At 46.5% G+C, this 16,921-nt stretch overlaps 1 protein-coding gene across 8 annotated transcripts in view; it reads right to left on the reverse strand.

The window, feature by feature from the left end:
- Positions 1 to 894: 894 nt before the first annotated feature.
- Positions 895 to 16,921, reverse strand: part of SP100 (SP100 nuclear antigen) — an 89,001-nt gene continuing 72,974 nt past the window's right edge. For 5 of the 8 annotated variants that reach the window (XM_040639264.1, XM_040639262.1, XM_040639254.1 and 2 more), the window contains 10 exons: positions 16,409 to 16,456; positions 14,740 to 14,844; positions 12,566 to 12,708; positions 11,007 to 11,051; positions 9,017 to 9,070; positions 4,794 to 4,909; positions 3,329 to 3,437; positions 2,973 to 3,044; positions 2,328 to 2,471; positions 895 to 1,187 (listed from right to left, as the gene is read on the reverse strand). In XM_040639264.1, coding sequence (XP_040495198.1) covers positions 1,080 to 1,187; positions 2,328 to 2,471; positions 2,973 to 3,044; positions 3,329 to 3,437; positions 4,794 to 4,909; positions 9,017 to 9,070; positions 11,007 to 11,051; positions 12,566 to 12,708; positions 14,740 to 14,844; positions 16,409 to 16,456 — 944 coding nt within the window. In that variant the 3' untranslated portion in view covers positions 895 to 1,079. Of the gene's footprint in view, positions 1,188 to 2,327; positions 2,472 to 2,972; positions 3,045 to 3,328; positions 3,438 to 4,793; positions 4,910 to 9,016; positions 9,071 to 11,006; positions 11,052 to 12,565; positions 12,709 to 14,739; positions 14,845 to 16,408; positions 16,457 to 16,921 lie in introns of those variants that run through there. The other 3 variants (XM_008690363.2, XR_005837150.1, XR_005837149.1) reach the window with 3 other exon arrangements.

The raw sequence follows: 16,921 nt of genomic DNA on the forward strand, positions 1-16,921 counted from the left end.
ACAAGCGGGGACGCGGACGGCATTTGATGCGGCATGCGCTAGGGCACGCGTTCATGCTGAAACGGAGCACTGCCATAGCCGCAGGGACCCCTAGAGAAAGAGGCAGAAAGCCTCACGCCTCATCGGAACTCGGAATGTGAGGAGAGAGTGGGTCATTTTAACTTCTGGGAGATAAGGTGGAGATGGGACATGGCCTTGTCACAGTGCTTCACAAGCATCCCATGCTCTGTGTCCTGGAAAGATCACAGGGGTATCTGCCAAGACGTGGATCAAATCAGCTGCAGTGAAGTCTCGCCTGTGTGGTATATGTGGGGACGTGCAAGGTCACCAGCAAATAGCAGAGCCATTTGCTGACAGAACCGAGAATTGTCAGAGATTTTAGTGCCCAAGTGAGGAATACGTCCATCAGTTGACCCCATGAACTGAAAACTGGCTATGTTTCTGCATCCACTACAAGCTTCCTGATGCCACTGGGAATGAGGCCAAAAAGGATGTTATTCTAAAACCAGGGATGTACTGTATGGTGACCAACATAATATAATAAAAAATATTATTATTAAAAAAAAGGATGTTATCCAGTATTCAGTAAGGTAATCAGTGACCACAGTATATAATAGCTTTCTATAAGAGTCAATAATTGATAATAAAATACATTGGGGGGATAGTTTACATTCAAATAGCAAGAAAAAATATTAACCGCCTGAGTGTTAAAAAAAAAAAGGAAAGAAAAGAAAGAAATGGGTAAATCCTGTGTGGAGAGGGGAAAGGAAGAGAAAAGTTAAGGGGCTAATAAAAGATTAAAATAAATGGAAGCACGCGATACGATCCCTTATAGAAAGACCCAGTATTTTCTATTGTAAATGTCACTCCAAATTATTCAATAAGAGAGCTTGACAAGATAATTTTATATTTTATTTAGAAAAATAAATGAACAAAAATGGCAACAAAAAATTTTGAAAAAGTTGTTTGTACAGCAACAGGCAGAATTGTCGGTGGGAGGGACCACAGCCCCTTACCACGGAGCTGCTGAAGGGTCTGTTGGGGGCCGGGGAAGGGCTACTTTATGGAAGAATGGGCTCCTACTGAGAACTATTCTGGCTTGTTTCCTGAATTGCAAAAGTGTTTCTGAAAGTATTCTCAAATATGGCCTTGAGCTGAAGTTCAGGCGTGGTGAATTTCTGGTTGTCCTGAAAAAGCAAAGACAAAAGTGAGAACGGCCATAGCAACTGAGTTTAGGCTCTCCATGTTCCATATAATCCAGAGCTTTGTTTCGGACTATCCCAAATGTTAAGTGAGAGTTAATACAGTTAAGAGTATCATGTGGCTTGTGATAGCTTGATCATTTCTCCTTATACGGAAGACAAAGATGCAACATAGTGTTGGATTATAGTCTCATTCTTCATCAGAAATTTATTGTTAATTTTTAAAAAATACTAATTGCTTGATTTTCAAACACAGCACTTACGACTCGCAACACTACAACGGTACAGAAATGTTAAAGGCAAATTCGTGGCGTTCCCCTTTCTCCCTCAGCCCTTCAGATCAACCTTGTTTACTTTTGATAAAGCACTAAGAAATTCGAAGGTAAAGAAATCCAAGATTTTGAAATTCGAGAAATGTGATTTGGTAGCTTCCTTTAGAGAAGACAAACACGAGTTGCCTTTAAAATGCACCGGGAGCAGCGGAGCAATCTGGGAAGCCTGCCTCCTGTAGAGATGCCCTCCTAGCACTGTGGCCCTGTGGGTTCTGCCTGTAAGCAACCTCCCCTGCTCTGCATCCGGACCGCAGCACGGGGAACCAGTGGAGATAGGGAGATGTCCAGGGGTGAGGGGGAGGCCCCTGTCCGCACAATCCTGAGGTCCTGGAGGCCAGACAGCAGGTGCGCGGCAGGACCAGCAAACTGCGCATGCGCGTCCTCTATGCCTAGGCCTCCAGTCTCTCTCGGCGTCCGGCTGAGTAAGGATAGGAACTCGGGACAAATGCGGAGACTTCAGGCACATACACAGAGCTACCCAGGTCCAGAAAAAAAAAAAAAAAGCCTTTCCATTTCTTGTGGAAGGAAATAGGTCTGCAGTCCACTGCTCTCCGTGGACGAACACGGAGTATCTAGAAGTGAGTAAACTCTGAGCTCCTAAGGTAATGTCTGCAAGGAGACCTGGTTTGTTACTACTCCCCCACCTTAGACCACAGGGCTTTTAGAATACCTCCAGAATTCGCGCTTGTGTAGGCTTGCCACAAGATGAGGGAAAGTGCAACATTCAGCTGACACAGGAGGATGGACAGCAGGCTTAACGGATAGAACGAGGGATGCAGAGGGGACCGCTCACCTTGCAAAAAGACCTGTGGTTCTGAAAGATGAGGTGCATGTCCTGCACGAACTCCCCCACCAGGAGGTACAGTTTCATATTCAGCTTTCTCTTGATTTTGTTTAACCACATGGGTTTCTTTGGGCCATGAGACTCGTCACTACTCTGTTGACAAAAGTGCCAAAGGGCAGGCTGTTAGCCCTGTTCCAGGTCTACCTGCTGTTACAGACCAAGTGCTTGTGTCCTCCCCAAATTCCTATGTTGCAATCTTAGCCCGCAGTGTGACGGTATTAGGAGGTCGGGCCTTTGGGAGATGATTAGATTGTGAGGACAAGCCTCATGAATGGGATTAGCGCCCTTATAAAAACGACCCCAGAGAGCTCTCTCCCTCTCTCCACCATGTGAAGGTACAAAAAGAAGTTGGCAGTCTGCAGGACTACACTGGCACCCCGATCTCAGGCTTCCAGCCTCCAGAGCTGGGAGAAATAAATATCTGCCCTTTGAGGTGCCCTGTCCATAGTACTTTGCGGTAGCAGCTTCCGCGGCCGAGGACTGAGTAAGCGACCCAGACATTCGTCAACAAGATGACGATGATGACAAGTGCACCCATTGGATCCATATCACAAATTGGACAACGCCAGTTTGGGCTCTGTTTCCATTACTTACATAATGTGGTCTTAAGGCGGAAAAGAGGCTTTTCGAAAAGCAGTAGAGCTTCAAGAGGACAAATTCACATTTCTGCAAAAGATAGAGGAGATTTTAAGTGAAAAGCAACTTGGAGAGAATGAAGCGTACACATGCTCGGACAGAATGCATGGTTCCCAAACCTGTGGCCTAGGAAATAAACATGGGATGGGAATTGTCTTTGGAATACAAATTTTAGTGTTAGATCATGTGATCAAAGCACAGCAGGGGACTGCAGTTCGCCCTTGGGCACCCACCCTCCAGCCCCTGCAAGACTGTTCGCTTCTTCTCTCAAGTCAACAGAAAGGAGGAGACTTCCGGTTCACATTTCAACTCACCAACTGTTCATTAGGCACCATCCGCCTCCTTAGGACCTCAGATACCTGGTGACCTTGTTGGCTTTGTGGAAGAGCCTCTATCCTGCAGAAGATGCAGCTCCATGGGTTCCTGGGAAGTTGGGCATAAGGTGAGCAAAGGTAGGTTCTCTGTGACTCAGCTGCTGAAGACCTCTGTTCAGGGATGACTGGTGGTTTCCACATTGTATCCAACTTCTCTCTGGGACACTGCTCTGCACTACAGCCCCCTTTGAGCACAGTTGCCAGACGCCCTCCCATGAACAGTGGTAGAGGACTGACAGTTTGTTGTGAGCTGACACGGTGGGTGATGGTCTTTCATTCATCTTAAAACTTAGAGTTCTCATCTGAGCCACTGTGAGCCCTGCCTGTTAAAATTGAGGATTGGAAATTGGTACCGTCAGCACTGGAGTCTTGGGCCTCAATGAGCCATCAGACCATAGTAAAAGGAAACCAGCTCTTTTTTCTCAATTTTGCTGAGGAAGCACAGAGCACAGAGTTACAGGCATCCTCTCCTCTGGCATGGCCATACCTGGGCCTAGAACTGGTGCTGCAAAATTTTTTTGGAAAGGAAATCTATGAACGGAGTAGTGTCAGACATCTGCCTAGATTCATTCTCCATTCTTCTCTGCCAGGCTCCCTGTGCTGAAGGCTCTCGATAATCAAATGGATACAGTGATCCTTCCTAGAGATGTCATTTGCCTCTCTCCTTGGCTACTCCAGTGCTTGCTCAAGGGGCCCGTTCCCGAGTACCCGTGGCGCGAGGATGGGGACTGCACATGGCCTCAGCAATACAGCAGACGTGTTTTCTGCCTTTGCGAATTGCCCAACTGCAGAACTTTCTGCAGAATCCCTAAGACGACACTATTTCCTGAGAACTACCTGGGAGCAGGTGGATTATATTAGACTCTCCCATTACCAAGGGGCAATGCTCTGTCTTCATAGGGACAGACATAATCCTGATAGAAATGATCCATCCTCCCTGGCCACAGCAATTCTGCCTATACTATCACTTACAGAATGTCTTATCGATCTCCATGTTATCCCTCATACCATCATCTCCGACTAGAGACACATTTTAAGGAAAAGGAAATGTAGCATCATGGCCATCTGAAGGCTCATCACAGTCCCGAATTTGTCAACTTTTTGATGTTCCCATAGCAGGTGGTATATGCTTTAAACCAGCACCTAATGTATGGTGTCAACACCCCATCAACGTGCCTGGGTCTGGGAACCAAGTGGGGGATGTGGGGGTGACACTTGAAGAGTTTTTGCTTCCCATTAATCTATTGCTGCTAGCACCATTAAACAACTCTGGAACATTCCTGGATCTTGATACTTTAAGACTCTGCTCCCTCTGCATCAAGACACATACAACCAGCGACAAACTCTGCAGGCCGAGGGCGCGTGGTGGGAGGAAGGAAGGAAGGGCAAGCCAGGGCTCACTAACCTCTCAGCATCTATAAGGCAGATGTGGCATGTCTCATGAAAGGACCTTGGACAAAAGTCACAGCAGAACAGCTTTCCAGGTCTACGGCACACCTCACATATATTTGAGTTTCCTGGCTAGAAGGGGAGATAATGCAGACATCGCTGGAATCAGTGAGACCCCAGAAGGTCGACACATTGGGACTCTAGAATGCACGGCCTTTGCTTGTACCCAGGTGACACTTGTAGATTTCTCTCCTCAAAATATTAAGGAATAACATTGAGTGAAGATTTCGGGAGAGGACATTCTGGTCTACAGCGGAGTTTGGGAGGAAGTGGCTATTAGAGCATTAAAGTTTTCTTTATGAGGACAGAGATTCGGACACAGCTGGCAACAACCACAAAAAAAGGACAAATTAAAGATAATCTGAGAAATTTATTATTTTGCTGGCAGAACTTGGCTCGGGAATATAATACTGTGTCTTATCTAGTTGTCTACATTGTATCATCTACATTGACTCATTGAAGAGTGATTTACCAAGATTTAATATAAGAGATTACACTTCTGACATATCACCTCTTCCTATGTTCTTGGCCATAAGTTCCCCATGATTTGGAGGGCCTGGAGAGGAGTTCCTGCACTATAGATCTGTGCCTGGAGGGCCCCTGGCCCTGTGACAGGACCTCTGGGTTGGAAAGATAGGGACACGGATGCCCAGGTGGATGCCAGGGAGGACAGAGATCTTTGGCTCTAGGCGCTTGGGAGAAGATGTCTCATGATGGAGCTCGGCATGTAAGGTGTGGAGGTGCCATCCTCAAACGGCCAGGGACTGTGGTAACAGTGACCATCACGACTGAAGGCCCAGGCCATACTCTCATTTTCTGAGCACATGGAAGGCCTGGTGTTTTTGTAGATAAGGAAAGTGGAGGGGCCCACAAAATCGGTTGATGTTGGATTTCTTCCAGTCGCAATATGTGGGATCTTAAGCCAGATTTAATTTCCTTTAGTGAAGTTAAACATTTGTGATAGTGTTTGTATCTAAGTATCATGGAGTAGCAAACACATGTTAAAAGCAATAGAATTAATAGACTAAAATAAGACTTGGTCAAGGAATAAGCCCATTGATGGGTAAAAGAAATCACATTTTTCCCTGGTGTGTGTGTGTGTGTGTGTGTGTGTGCGCTGATCTATGTGGCAATATGTGAATCCCTACATACTATGATTTCTATGGAAGAAGGTTGTGTGTCTGTGCTGCAGAAATGCCCAGAAGGATGAGCGCCTGGTTCCTCTCCTGGGACCACCCGAGCAGCAAGAGAGCTAATTGAGGAAGACCATGTGGTGGGGAAACATTTCGTCCAATGGGTGGCAGCTCGACACCTAGATGAAAATATCCTGTTTATACCATGGGTTGGAAGAAGGATTTCCATCCTCTTGTAACAATCTAGGTACGAAATAATGCACACATTCGGGGGCTGGCCAACCCAGCGATGGGTGGTTGGGACTCTTGGTGGTGTTGAGGAAGTGCGGAGGTGACAGGGAGTACCCTTCCACTTCTTCCTTCCAGAAACACTCTTTATGTTTTGTTCCATGATATTCTACTCTCTTGGATTTTTTTCTAACCCTCTGCTTTTTTTTTTTTTTTCCAGATAGCCAATTCATCACTGGTCCTGCTGATCCCATTTTTCAAATATCCCATCTCCTTCTCAGTGCTTCTGGGAAGTCTGCAGCCACAAGGATGCTGATGTCCTACTTACAACACTGTCTTATTAGTCAGAGCACAGCAGCCTGCTTTTTAGGTTCTAAATCATAACAGTCAGAATATCATCCCTGCGCCCAATGAGCTGATGTGAATTGGGACATATCTCAATTTGTAAATACTTTTTATCGATAAATTCAATATAAGAAGAAGAGACACAAAAGTTACACATACGAGGAAATTCTAGGCTCTTGTATCTTGCCCATGTGCTCCCTTTATTGAAAGGTAAAACTTAAGGAATGGCCTGGAAGGGACATCCCTGGATACATCCCCACATGGGCCTGGTGTGGGCCATGTAAACATTTTTCTTTTTTGCCATAACAGATGACACTCGTGGATGCTGACCATTGCTGGGTGGAGGTTTCTGGACCATCATTCTATAAAGTGCACTGTACACAGGCCCTGACAAAGAATGAATAAACATGCCAATCCCGTGTAGGACGGTCCATCGTCTAGGAAGCCCACAGACTCGACGTATATCTCTTTAATCTTTTTAGCAAGAAATTTGTCCTTTTGCTTGGCAGTGGTTCTCTACCTGTTGCAGTAGATCCTGGGGAGCTTTAAAAAATTCGGATGCCCAAGGCCCCATTCTCAGAGATTCAATTAATTGCACGTGATTTGGGTTGTTTGCTTCCCCGAGGTGGGGAGGACAGAGGCGGTATGTTTTAAACATTCCCCAGATGGTTTGAAGGTGCAGTCGTTAGTGGAGGCCTCCGGCTTCTAAGGTAGTGGTTTCTGGAAGAGCAGGAACAGCATCCACGAATCTTGTTGGAAGTGTAAATTCTCAGGCTCCATCCCTCACTCACTGAGTCAGAAGCCCGGGAGATTCGGATGGACACTACAGACTGAACAGCACCATCCCACCAGGGCCCACAACTTTGGCTGTGCATCAAAACGGCCAGAGGAGGGGCGCCTGGGTGGCTCTGTTGTTAAGCGTCGGACTTCGGCTCAGGGCGTGATCCCGGCGTTCTGGAATCGAGCCCCACATCAGGCTCCTCCGCTGGGAGCCTGCTTCTTCCTCTCCCGCTCCCCCTGCTTGTGTTCCCTCTCTCGCTGGCTCTCTCTCTCTCTGTCAAATAAATAACATCTTAAAAAAAAAAAAACCCAAAAAATGGCCAGAGGAGCTTTGGAAAATCTTGACCCCCGGGCAGCACCCCCGAACGCTACCATCAGAACTTCTGTGGGTGGCACCTCCAGCGGGTTGCCATGTGCCGCCAAGGCCGGGAGCCCAAGCTCTAGCAGGACTTCTCCCGGCAAAGCCTGGGAGCTGTGAGTAGAGTCATTATCAGCCTACGAAATCTGTCACAGAAAGGTTACGAAAAGGAGTGAGGACATTCTTGTTAGAGGAGTTGCCTTTTTATCTTCACAGAGGGCTTGGTTGCGAGCTGTGAGAAATAACCCTATGTCCGTTCCAGTTATCAGCAAAGTTGCGCAGACCCCAGAGATGAGAGCTATTCCGCTAGTCCCACCTCCAGCAGAGGAATCGAAGTCATGTGGCTGCATCTAGACCGTGCTGGGCGATGCGTCTGCTAGAGGACCAGAGGGCATGGCAATCCTTTTCTATCCCCTCTCCATAAGCATCCTGTATCAGTACAGCCGCACATCATTTTATAGTGAGAGCCCCCCCTGGAGTTGTGCGAAAGGGTGATTTAGACTAAAACACCCGTATTGTTGCGATGAAATCAAAGTGTGATTTAGCTTGGGGGGGGGCCGTCTGTGACGTTGGCAGACTTCAGTGCAGGCAACCGTAGCACGCAGGGCTTGCGGCATCAGAAGGGTCTACACATAGTCAAGCGCTAGCCAAGCAGTTTGAGCACAAATGCCTGTGATCTGCTACGTGTTGATAGTTTCCGTCTTAGCCAGCTCAGCCCCTGACGGCTCCCGTGAGGTGGGCTCCAGGGGCTCCATCAAGGACCCTGCGGATATTTCTCTACGGCACCCTCTTGCCCTATGTACGTTTCTCTGCAGGACCGGTGACAGGGTCCACCCCGTCCACCCCCGGACTTGCCAGATTGGCCCAGCCTGCTCCTTCTGGCGGACGCTCCAAATCCCCGTAGTTCTGCCTCTATCTGGAAGCGGGTGTTTGTGATCTTCCTTTCCTTCCTTATCACCTTCTGTAAAATGCTGCTATTCTCTCAGATTTATTTGCTCCTTACCCATCATGTGCAGGCCAGCCTCGGCTATTCCCACTTTAAGTCCTGGCTCTAGAGACCCCACTGGTCTAGCGCTCTGCCTCCCAGACTCACTCTCGAGGGGAAGTAAGGAAACAGGAAGGTTTCCCTGAGCAAACGGAAAGGAAGCTTTCATGCAGAGGCATCATCTCCCTGGTGTGGGTGATACGTCTGCTGTCCTCTGCTCGTCACACACAGTGACACGCTCCTACTGAGTGTGAGCACACGTCAGGGAAACGAAGCAACGACACAGGTCATGTGTGGAGGGACAAGGCTTGGATTATTCTGGGGTCACAAGTGGGGGAGTTAGTACTTACACAACGGTCATTAGGATCAAAAAAGTCATTGCTGCTAGGCTCCGGTATTGTCTGCTGAAAAGAGAGAAAGATTGAGTGACAATATTGAATATGATTTTCATTAACCACATATCTGAGCAGACTTGTTTATGTAAAGGATTCATACCACAGCCCTCCCTTTGCTTGATATCTGCATTTATGGGTCTGTATATCTAACTGGGGAATGAAAAAGCATGAAATTGTATGTCACTGACAGTTTGGCCCAATGCAAGCTCCAGTCTCTGACTGTCCGACTCAAGGCAGGCCTTTGTGAGGCCACGCAGCGAGCCTGGTCCTGGATTCCACGGATGGAGTTGGAGCTGCAATGAGGGAATCAGGCCGAGGACTGGATACCCACGGCCCCCAGTGACCGCAGCCCCCAGAGTCCTGGACCATGCCAGTGTCCCAGAGAACCCACTGCCTTTTGCAGCTCACCCAGGGCCTAGCCCTGAAAATAAAATGGGTCTAAGGTCCCCAGTTCCATCCTTCTTCTTCCTGAAGCTAAGCACCTCTCTACTTCCTCCTGAATCCCAAAATCATGCATTGACCTTGGATTCTATGGAATGACTTGGCCTCCTTCAGTCTGGAGCAATGGCTGACTCAGCTACTACCTCCAGCCCAAGAAAGTGAGGCCGCAGTTAAGCCAGTCAGTGTGATCCAAAGCACAACGACCTGGGAGGCAGCCACGTCACCGCCTGCCTCTCAGAGCGGCCTAGAACCTCCCACCCCTCCCCTATAGTTATTGTCCCACGTTAGACAGTGAAGTTGAAACAGCCCCTTGGGTCCATTGCTTTGGCCTCCTGTGCACTGCCACTGGCCACGCATATGCTTAGTGCTTAGTGTTTGCTCCACAGGTGTTTGTTGAATGGATATGGAAGTGCGCAGACAAATGAACACAGCTGTCACTCAGGAGATGAGGATTCTTAGCAGCCAATAAATGATTGTCTTACTATCTTGGAACACCTCAGCTGTCACCATTGGGTTTAGCAGGAATCTTATGAGCTGGGAAACTGCCAATAGCACCACCTGTCATTTGATGGTGTAGGACAGAAGCCTAGAGGCGAGGGAAGGAAAGGACCCTCTGGAGAGATGCTCTGAGAACGGAGGTAGTCACATCTTAAGCGTTGTAAGCCCAGAGGGACCTGAGAGATGGCATCTGTGATGAAGGGATGGGAGATGGCCAATTCAGTTGATTAACCCAGACTGAGTTACCCTTGACTTCCTAGCACTGGGTAGAGATGTTTGCTCTTAAGGAACAGAGCAAATTACGTATCTTTCTCCAGAAAACCCAGGGGATACAGGCCCTCGTGACTGAGCTGCTAGCATAAAGTCAGTGGGGCAGGTAGCCCCAGAAATCAGCTTTGGGAACACTATGACTTTTTGTTGCAGCAGAGATGGACCAAGGTCACCCCTATTGGAAGTTAAGAAAATGGAAGCTCTTCCTTCTCCTTTGTGCACCACACAGGTTCTTTCTCATACCGGCTCTTGGAGAGGCCAGGGAAGACACCAGCTATCCCATCTCCTTTCTTGGAATCCATGCACCATGGAAACCACTGGTCCATGAACTTCACATGTGACTTTGAAGGAAAGAGAATTCATCTCCATAGATGGAACTGCGGTTTGCAAAGCCCCTCTGCTGAGGCCTGATGCTTTCATGCAGACACCCAACTTCAAAGCCATGTCCCTGGAGTGGCCTCTCCACCAAGCAGAAGATCTTCCGGGTCGGCAATGTCTCACCCCTGTCACATCATCCTTCCAATCTCTCTATTCTCTAAGGTGGTATCTCCATAAAGGAAAGGAACGTTCCCTTAAAGAAGGAGTCCGTGTGAACGTGTGTGTGCATGTGAAGGAGAGGAAAGATACAAAAGAAAGGGAGAGAATGTGATTTGGCTTGTTTGCTTTGCCAGGTGACACATGGCTATTATCCATCCTAAGGGAGTGAGACATAGACTGAAAGTCATGTGATAATTACCCTTCTTCTTCTTCTTCTTCTGGGCGGGTCTGGTAGACTCTTATTCTGAAAGAGAAATGAGAGTAGTGCTATGATGGCTCCCTGTTTCTACTCTGTGAGCTTGGTATTTCCAGCTGCCCTCCAGATACGTCCTCCCGTCAAAGCAAATTCAAGGTGTCTTCATGGAAAATAATGTCCCTCTCCAAATCTGTAACACACTCCTCTCTCTTACCCAGACTCAGATTTAAGTTAAGCTTTAAAAACTGCATCCTCTCTTGCTTTCCTCATAGCCTTGCCAGGTTTTCCTTCACAATATCTTCTATACCCACTGCTTTCTTTCCACCCCCCAGAACCCTCTAGCTTGTGTCTCTATACCTCGCCTGCCACAGCCGCTCCACTGGCACACACCTGCGGAGTGATGGGCAGGGGGCAGGCCCCATCAGTGGCCCTGGGCACACAAATGTGTCTAGGACTTTGGGGAGACAAGTAGGATGAGTAAGGATGATGAAATGTAAACTGTGCTCTCCTAGAGTATTTTGGGATCCAGAGATGGGTGAGTATGGTAGGCTGAATAATGGCCCCCCAAGATGGTCAGATCCCAAACCCCAGACCTCTGAATATGTTAACTTAAGTGGTAAAAAGGACTTTGCAGTTGTAATTAAATTAAGGATCTTGCAATGGGGAGATCATTCTGATTATCTGTGTGGGGCCAACGTAATGACCAGCATCCTTTTGCCAGGGAGGCAGGAGGGTCAGAGTGAGGAGTAGGAGATGTAATGACAGAACACAACATTGGAGTGATGCGAGGAACGGCCTCAAGCCAAGGAACGCAGGCAGCTTCCAGAAGCTGAAAAAGGCAAGGAACAAATTCTCCCTGGAAGGCTCCAGAAAGAACCAGCCCTGCCGACACCTTGACTTGAACCCAGTGAAACTGATTTCAGACTTCTAGCCTCCAGAACTGTTTAGATAATGGATTTGTATGGTTTTAAGCCAAGTTGTAGAGACTGGTTAGAGCAGCCACAGGAAACAAGTGTAGGGAGAGTGTGCTGTCTGAGCTGGGCCTTGCAGGCTGGGAGGACTGGATCAGGCACAGAGGCTGTGGAGGTCATGTGAAGCCTTCATGGCTGCCAGCACTCCACCCTCCAACCCATCTTGCATTCACTGATCAGATTAATACTTCTAAAGCAGTGTTTCACCTGTGTGAGTCAGTCCCTAACTCAAAACCCTCCCATGACCCCTCCGTGATTAAAGGAAGGGTCCAGACTCCTTCCTCTAGCCTCCAAAGTCTAAGACCCCCACCACCCATTTAAATTACTTCCCTGTGACCACATTACACAGTGGCGATTATTCATGGACCCATCAGGGCCACAATTTACTGTCCTACGTTCAAAAGGATAAGAGCTCATGCATTTAGAGGATTAAGCTGTAATATAAAGCAGCCCAGATGCTTCTGAGTGCAATGTTAGTAAGTGACACATGTATTGTGACCTGGGCAAGGGCATCAGGACAGTTTTCTGGACACTGGGATATTCTGCTAATGCTTGGAGCTGGTGAATTTAAGCCGTTTGTCATTGGGATACCTTAATCAGATCTTTTAGGGGGAATCCGCCACATCTCACGCTCATCTTCCAGTTCTTGGATCGTGAGCGGTTTCCTTCAACTTCGAATTCCCTGAGGGTGAGCCACTTTCCATTCATAGCCTCTATACACTTCTCTGAGGTTCCTGTGAGACCAAAACAAAGAGTTGCCAGGGAGCACCCCCCTCCCCTCCCCCAGAATGTGGCCTTCAGCATGGACCTGGGCCACCTGTCCTGGGCTCAGAATCTACAGCAAGAGAACCCATGAGCAGCCCAGAAGGCAAGGGCAGGAGGGCACTTCCTGTCCTGTGCACACAGGTCTTTGATCTCTGTGCAATGAGGACAATAATCAGCACCAACATTTATTTTTAAAAAGTATTTCACTATATTCAAAAGAGAAAAAGTTGAATGCTCTGAAGATGAATGAGCAGGATTCTTTTCCTCCCCTTCTCTGAGAGCCAGGCTGAGTTTCAGAGGGGGCAGACGAGGCCACACAGGTGGCCACATGGCAGCGTCATCACAGCCACATCTGCCTCCTCTTGTACAACGTTGGTCATCCAGCTAATGGCAATCAATTATTTCTCATATTTTGGGGGCACCTGAATGGCTCAGTCAGTTGAGCATCTGACTCTTGATTTTGGCTCAGGTCAGGATCTCAGGGTCGTGAGATAGAGCCCCACATTGGATCCGCACTGGGCATGGAGTCTGCTTGGGATTCTCTCTCCCTCTCCCTCTGCCCCTTCCCCCTCTCTCTCCCTCTCCCTCTTTCTTTCAAAAAAATTATTTCTCATATTTTGGACTCATAGCTACTTAATGGTAAAAGTGATTTTGGAAATGTCATCAAGTGGGAAAAGTTAAATTACACATCTGCAATATGGTCACAGGGCAAACATTGATACTTTTTGGTGCCTAAAGAACTGTGTTATACGCAACTGATGAATCATGGAACTTTACATAAAAAACCAGGGATGTACTGCATGGTGACTAACATAACATAATAAAAAAATATTATTATCAAAAAAATAAAAAAAATAAAGAACTGTATTTGGGGAAGGGGGTATCGATTATGACAGATGGACATTTGTACTGTCCTTTAACAATTATGATTTGCAAAGTATTTCATATCTGTCATCTCATTATTCCCCCTCATAATAACGTGTCAAGGTTAAGTTTCATTATTATTCCCATTTTGTACGGGAGGAAGTTCAGGATGAGAGAGACTAGGCATGTGGCCCAGATGGAACAGACACTCGTGGTATCAGTGGAACTTGACTCCAGGTCCTCTGATTCTAAATCCTGTGCTCCTCGTCATTAGCACAAGGCTGTACAGATGTTAAGGGGAATGGGGCTGTGAAAGTTGTCACCAGATTTCCCAAATGTGTACATATTCCACTCTGATATTGAAGTACTTGGTCTCGCATTGGGTGCTGGACAGGCATCCTGTGAACATTTTCTATGGGGAAAGGAGAGATGTCCTATTATGTTTATTAATTTTTAAGTGTGGAAGTGCCGTCTTTCCTCTAGCCTATCTGGGATGCTGTGCAGAAAAGAGCTAATGGGTCAGATGGGAGGCTGCTATCTTTAGAAAGGTCTGCTTGCAAGGTTGGCTCTTGGCTGGCATTGGGGAACTTAGATTTGGGGAGGGGTTCCACCATTCCCAGAACTTAAAAGAGTGTCTCACTGTCCTAAGCTGTTTATATAAACAATGTAAATGGTCTACGCCAAACACCTGCTTGCCTTCTGGGAGTCTGGAATTTTGGCGTGTGCTAGGCAGAGGACACCTACGTGACTAACCCCTGATAAAAACCTGTACTCCCAAGGCTGGAGGCAGCCTCTCTGGGTGACGGCATTTCACCCATGTTGCTCAACTCACTGCTAGAGAATTGAGTGTGTCCTGTGTGACTCTGCGGGGAGAGACTCTTGGACACTGGCACCTGGTTTCCTTTGGAATTTGTCCTGTGTGTCTTTTCCTTCCTTGATTTTGCTTTGTATCCTTTCAATCTAATGAATCATCACCATGAGTTCACTATCTGCTGAGCCCTACGAGTCCTCCTAGTGAATCACCAAACCTAGGAATGGTCTTGGGAGACTCTCAACACAGGCGCCTACCCCCTGAATAATATATTATTCACATGGGTATTTTCCAGTTGAAAAGCATAGAAGATCATGAAACCCACCTTGTTTCATTTTCTCCTTATGTAAAGTCCCCGTTGCCTCTCCACAGGTCACAGGAAGTTGCGGATGGGAAAAATTCATATGTATATCTCTGGGAATTCTTGGACCTGGAAAGAAGCATTATTTTTTTCATTCCATCTTTCTCTACAACTGTGCACTGTTTTGACCTCATCCGTCTTGAGATCTTTCTTTTATAATCTAAAATGTATGGGAGGGTTTCCCCCATGAACTCATTACCCTTCTAGGTCTTTCTTCCATGGTAGATTAGGAGTACAAAGATAATGTCATTCTTCAAAACCCTACATTAAAATCTTTGTGTGGAGGTGTCTGAACCTCCAAGTTTGTTGACCACAACTCCCCATTGTGCAATGATTTTCCTCCTATCATATTATTGCTTTGAAGTTATGTAGCTGGAGATAAAACCTCAACTTTTAGTTTTGTCTCTCCACTTGTGGAATCAGGCTGAGGGACAGAAAGCAAGATTGCAACGGGGCACCTAGCAGAGGCAGTGTCTCTCTTCTCTCCTTGCTCTGTGCTTGTTGCATTCTCCTTCATGTGAGCTTTCTCTGTGGCTGAAAGAGAAACTCAGGGTAGAGTGTGCTAGAACTGCAAATTACTCAGGGAGAGGACCTCTGCGCATCTTTTGGGTGGGGCCATTGGGATCTGAAGCAGGTGTTGCAAGTCTTAAAATGAATGCGCAACTAATGAATCATCGAACTTTACATTGGAAACCGGGGATGTACTGTATGGTGACTAACGTAATATAATAAAAAAACATTAAAAAAAACATTAAAAAAATGAACTTTGGAAGCAGGAACATCTGCTTCTACCCTTCTGACCAACATTGGGGGGGGGGTTCATTAAAGACACATGCTGGGGCTTCTCTATGGAATGGGAAGGGTGGATGGCCATGGTCCATCCAGAGTTGGTTCTGTTAGAGCCGGGGTGGGCCTAGAAGGTTACTCAGTCTAATTTACCTGCCACCAACCCATTTACAGAGAAGGAAATTGAGGCAACCCCTCCCCCAAATGATAATCCAAAGTCACACAACCAAAGGAAGTTGGGGAATTAGGACACAGGTCTTGTATTACCACCCAGGGTCCCTCTTAACGAACAGCCTGTGGCTATGTGGGCAAGAGAAGGGTCAGCTAAATATCATGAGAGTCATACCTTTATATTTTTTTCTTTGTATTTCTTTCCTCAGAAGTTATCAGTATAGTCAAAGAAGCCCTTTACAGGTCCAAGGAGGCCTGGGGTCTCAGAATAACTGGCTAATCAAGGGAGTGGGTATTATGCCATCTTGTCTTGTTGTTGAAATTAACCAAGGCCAATGAATATCCTAACATTTGTTACTTGCTCTAAAAGCCAATTAAGAAAACTGAGGGGCGCCTGGGTAGCGCAGTTGTTAAGCGTCTGCCTTCGGCTCAGGGCGTGATCCCAGCGTTCCGGGATCGAGTCCCATATCGGGCTCCTCCGCTGGGAGCCTGCTTCTTCCTCTCCCACTCCCCCTGCTGTGTTCCCTTTCTCTCTGGCTGTCTCTCTGTCACATAAATAAATAAAATCTTAAAAAAAAAAAGAAAAGAAAACTGATTGATCACTCAAAATAGAGTATAAAATTATTATTTAATAATATACTTAATTATTAAAAGTATATTATTTCCTTCCTTTTACCTCTTTTTCTGCCTCCTCTCAAAGACCCGATTTTGACTCTTTTTCTCCCTGAGAAAGTAAGAAAAGAACACAAATTATCACTTGTTTATAACATTACATTGCAAATAGTTTTTTTTTTTTTTACAAAAACACCATTCAAATGTAACTTTTCAGAAGACTGTCTAGCACTTCAAGAAAAATAGCAGATGTGAGAATGAATCAGGGGTCAGTAACTTTTTCCTATAAATCGCCAGATAGTAAATACTTAAGGTACATAATTGCTGTTGTGACTACTCAGATCTGCTGTTGTATTATGAAAGAATCCGTAAATAATATGGAAATGAAAAGATGTGGCTGTGTTCCAATAGAACGTTATTTACAGTCAGAGGGCTGGATTTGTCTTGTGGACCATAGTTTGCTGAACCCTAGCCTAGACTTTGTTACAAAGATGATACTTAGCTGAGATTCATCCTATATTTCTTTTACTATTATCTCCAAATAAATTTGAAACAGTGTTTTGTAGATTTCCAAAGC

Source organism: Ursus maritimus, unplaced genomic scaffold (assembly GCF_017311325.1).
Source record: "Ursus maritimus isolate PB19 unplaced genomic scaffold, ASM1731132v1 scaffold_1, whole genome shotgun sequence".
Classification (NCBI taxonomy): domain Eukaryota; kingdom Metazoa; phylum Chordata; class Mammalia; order Carnivora; family Ursidae; genus Ursus; species Ursus maritimus.